The sequence below is a fragment of the Ipomoea nil genome, unplaced genomic scaffold (assembly GCF_001879475.1).
Source record: "Ipomoea nil cultivar Tokyo-kokei standard unplaced genomic scaffold, Asagao_1.1 scaffold0457, whole genome shotgun sequence".
NCBI lineage: Eukaryota > Viridiplantae > Streptophyta > Magnoliopsida > Solanales > Convolvulaceae > Ipomoea > Ipomoea nil.
In genome coordinates, this window is record NW_017616885.1 from 1 (window position 1) to 4,659 (window position 4,659).

General features: G+C 35.2%; 1 protein-coding gene across 1 annotated transcript; it reads left to right on the forward strand.

Annotated features, from left to right (window-relative positions):
• The first annotated feature begins 1,588 nt into the window (after positions 1 to 1,588).
• LOC109172932 lies at positions 1,589 to 4,436 on the forward strand. The gene is made up of 5 exons (XM_019322181.1): positions 1,589 to 2,555; positions 2,604 to 2,701; positions 2,866 to 3,078; positions 4,157 to 4,287; positions 4,388 to 4,436. The coding sequence occupies exons 1-5, from the start codon at positions 1,589 to 1,591 to the stop codon at positions 4,434 to 4,436; spliced, it is 1,458 nt and encodes a 485-aa protein (XP_019177726.1).
• Positions 4,437 to 4,659: the final 223 nt, after the last annotated feature.

Genomic DNA, 4,659 nt, shown 5'->3' on the forward strand with positions numbered 1-4,659 from the left:
CTTGTTACTTCTTCCTTCAATTTTGCTATGGATTCTGGATTATCAGCTACCTTCAGTATAGTTGAATGTTTATATAGATGACGCACGCACAGCAAAATTTTCACACCAGCTAAGTGTGGATTTCTGTTGTATTATTCTCATAATTCTTAACCACCATAGCTCGCCTCTGCATCATCGTCATCAGGGAGGGGGCAATGGCTACTGGGGATGGGGAAGAAGCTGACATCCATATTTTCTGCTGCATTTTACACATTCACGCACATTAAGTACAAATCTCAGGCGCATTAGACACAACACTCACGCACATTGAGTACAAATCTCACGCACATTAATCAACCGCACAACTGCACGGGAAGTATTCAACCGCATGGGAACCTTTCACTATATATATATATATATATATATATATATATAATATATATATATATATATATATATATATATATATATATATATATATATATATATATATATATATATGTAACTAATGCATGGAACATGAATAAGCTAAGCAATATATATATATATATATATATATATATATATATATATATATATATATATATATTAACTTAAATACTCCTTTTCACGCAAGCTGCAAACGAAACGAACGAATGAATGCCAACGAAACCAACGAAAGAAAGCCAACGAAACTACTTATTCGTGTGATCCAACGAATTGAACAAAAAGCATGCTCCATCAACTCGTTAAACCCGAATCAATGCTTTCGTTAAATTCCTTCGGTCGAATTGATAACTAACGAAATGAACAATCAGCTATCCACTCGTTAAATAACGAATTGATACAACCGAATCTTCCGTTTAATTAATGAATTGTGCCACATTTCATATTTAAACGAATCAATTCGTCAAGCTCACCGAATTGATTAATACATTCATTAAATATCAACAATTCGTTAAAACCAACGAATCATTAAAACCAATGAATCATGCATATCAATCTAAGTACTATTCGATTTCAATCGTACGCAATATTCATATTTCCCAACTTTCTTTCTACTAAACTAAAATAATATTTATAACTCCACAACTCCAAATATTATTTAAGCTTTTCATGGTAGTACATCTGAAACATTAATCTCCATTACTATATAAATTTCTAACAAGTTGCTTTGTTTAAGAATTTCTTGTAGAAATGTATTTGAATAGTTTAAAGCAGTTAGCATAGCAGTTAGTTAGTTATCCATCAAGGCAGTTAGTTTTCTGTTAATTGTAACAGTTAGTACTAGTAGTATAAGAAGTCTAAAGTCTCTGTATTTTTCGAATCAGTTAACTGAATACACAGAGCTCTTCTTCTTCCTTTCTTCATTCCTACTTTCGTCATATGGTATCAGAGCCCTAAGCCACGCTTATGGCTTGGAACAACAGACCTGATATTGGGACTTCGACAGTTCCGGCAGCTCCGACGCCTGGTGCACCAACGACGGCCAACCCCAATGTCGCTGAAGCTACATTCGATCCAAACGACGTTGCTAGCCCGTTCTTCTTGCATCCTAGCGAGAATCCAGCCTTCATTCTAAGTCTCCACACCCCTTGATGGCCAGAATTATCATCCTTGGCCCAGGGTGATGGAGATGTCGCTGTTAACAAAGAGCAAGCTAGGGTTCGTTGATGGCACAATTGCAATGCCAGGAGTTGGGGAAGTCAAATACCCCTACTGGAAGAGGTACAATAACGTGGTAGCGACATGGATTATGCGATCTGTCTCCTCAGAAATCACCCAGATAGTTCTTTGGGTAGGAACGGCAGAGAGAATATGGAATACACTGAAGGCAAGGTTCAGTGAGGCAGACATTTTCAGAATCTCCGACCTTCACGCTGAAATACATCAAGTAAGGCAAGGAGATTTGACTGTAAGTGCTTACTTTGCTAAATTTAAAGTTTTATGGGATGAACTTCAAGTCATAAGACCGCTGCCTACTTGTAAATGTGAGAAGAAGTGTGATTGTGGATTACTGGAAACTCTTGAGCAGCAATTAAAAAGTGACAATTTATCTGTATTTTTGAGAGGTCTCAATGATACGTATACTTCTGCTCAGTCTCAAATCATGATGACTAAGCCCCTTCCGACTGTTGATGAGGCATTTATGATGATTCAACAGCAAGAAAGAAGATTCAACAGCACAGGAGCTAATCTGCAAATTCAAGAAGCAGGTAGCATTCTGTTTACCCAAGGCAGTTCAGGTCAAAAGAAATTCTCTGCAAACAACAGCAACAAGAAGCCCATTTGTTCATACTTTGGCTACACTGGCCACACAATAGAAAAATGCTACAAGAAACATGGCTATCCACCAGGTTGGATGCCAAGAAATAGAAATACTGGCTCTGTCAATCAGGTGCAGCTCACATCAAATGAGCCCCTCAGTCAAGAAGGAACTGGATCTATCATATTAAGCCAAGAAGAGTATAGATTGCTCAAACAGGTTTTTCAAAGGGATAGTATGGCTCACAGCTTCTCACCCTTGAATGAGGTTGGAGTGACACCACAGGCCAATCTGATTGCTGCCAATTTTGTTCCCAGTTCACTGATTGAAGGTACTCACCCTAAAATCCTTCTTGATACCAAGACTTGTTGAATACTAGATAGTGGTGCTACCCACCATGTTGTCTATCACCATAGCTTATTGACAAATGCTAGAAAGGTTGGGGGTATGTTTGTTGAATTACCAAATGGTGATAAAGTGAGATTACACACATAGGATCCACACATGCTGACAGATTAATCCTACAGAATGTCTTTTGTGTCCCTGCTTTCCATTATAATTTGATCTCTGTCAGTGAGTTGATTAAAACTTCCAAGTGCAAGTTGCTTTTGTATTCTGATCTTTGTATAATACATGATCAGGATTGTGGGAAGATGATTGGCTTGGCTAGCTTGCAGAAAGGACTGTATCATCTTGTAAAACCTCAATTTCCTGCTCTTAATAGAATAGGGCATATTAGAGCTAATGCTTGTAACTCTCGCAGTAATTGGCATGCTAGGTTAGGACATTGTTCACATGAAAAGCTGAGACAATTGTCTGTGTTGGATGTAAATCTGAGAGTGAATAAGATTGATGTTTGCAATATATGTCACTTAGCCAAACAAAAGCGGTTGTCCTTTAATACTAGCATTTCTGTTTCCAGTGATTGTTTTGAGCTTGTGCATATTGATATTTGGGGCCCATATCATGCACATACCATCTATGGACACAGGTTCTTTCTAACAATGTATTAGAATAGTTTAAAGCAGTTAGCATAGCAGTTAGTTAGTTAGCCATCAAGGCAGTTAGTTTTTGTTAATTGTAACAGTTAGTACTAGTAGTATAAGAAGTCTAAAGTCTCTGTATTCTTCGAATCAGTTAATTGAATACTCAGAGCTCTTCTTCTTCCTTTCTTCATTCCTACTTTCGTCATAAAATGTAGCACTGTGATATATCTCAGTTTAATGCAAGTTTATTGCATGTCATATTTTCAGATGTTTCTTAATGCAAGTTTATTGCATGTCATATTTTCAGATGTTTCTTTTTTCTTTTCTTTGAATTATATATATATATATATATATATATATATATATATATATTATTCATAGAAAAGAGAAAAATTTATACACATCACATATATTATGCGCAAAGCTGTGAATAATATAATGTTTATGTACGGTTGTTGTGAATACAAATGTGTATGCTTTTGATACAATAGGTCCTACTAAGCTTCTTTGATTTGAAAAGGTAAGGACATAGTGTTAGAAAAGTGGAAAAGAATACATAAATTAAAAGTGTTTACAGTTCTGCATTCATATATGAAATTAGCTATTTGACCATTAGTTTATTAATTAATTAATACAAAACTGGAATATAATGTTTTCTTCTAATTAAGTTTTACTAGCCATTGAATGGGGAAATCTTTTGGCCAAGGATTGAAGGTGATGAAATACTTGCTCCTGTTCCAAAGAAGATGACTGGTAGGCCAAAGAAAAAAAAAAAAGCTTGAAGAAAATGAAAAAAACAAGCAAAAAATGAGTGAAGAGTTAGAAAGTTGTCTAAAAAAGGAAGAATTATGACATGTCAATTATGCAAGGGAAATAGACATAACAAACGATTTTGTCCTACACTGTCAACCCAACAAGCAGAATCTGCTGGTTCTTCTACTGTTAGAGGAAGAGTGATGGTTCTTCTGCTGTTGGAGGAAGAGGAAGACCATCGACTGTTGTGAGAGGGAGAGTGAGAGGAGGAGGGAGAGGAAGTGGAAGAGCGACAGACTTGTCTCAGGAAAGCTTTGTTAGAATGTCAGGTAAATTAATTGAACATAATGCGAATTTAAATAACTCATGTAGATGGCTCTTAGCAGTTTATGATTAATTGACAATGCTTTCTTCTTTTCTGTAGCTTGCGCAGAGTGAAGCTCAATGGGACCATGAAGGCAAATGAAGATTGATGGAGTCACTTTTTTTTTCTCTTTATTTTTATTTTTATTTTTATTTTTATTTTTATTTTTGTTAACTAGCTGGTGTTTATAGCTACTATATATGTATGATTTTGTTTTTTAACTAGCTAGTAGATTATGAATTCAGTGTTTATTTTGTTTTGTTCTTCGCAATGTATATATATATATATATATATATATATATATATATATATATATATTACAGTTTATATTA

Excerpts from the sequence above, each read along its gene's own strand:
- LOC109172932 (XM_019322181.1), top strand. The coding sequence starts at position 1,589 with ATGGAGATGTCGCTGTTAACAAAGAGCAAGCTAGGGTTCGTTGATGGC. Across the intron at positions 2,702-2,865 it reads AATTACCAAATGGTGATAAA|GATTGTGGGAAGATGATTGG; the intron begins GTGAGATTACAC and ends ATACATGATCAG. Across the intron at positions 3,079-4,156 it reads TGAGAGTGAATAAGATTGAT|AGGAAGAGTGATGGTTCTTC; the intron begins GTTTGCAATATA and ends TTCTACTGTTAG.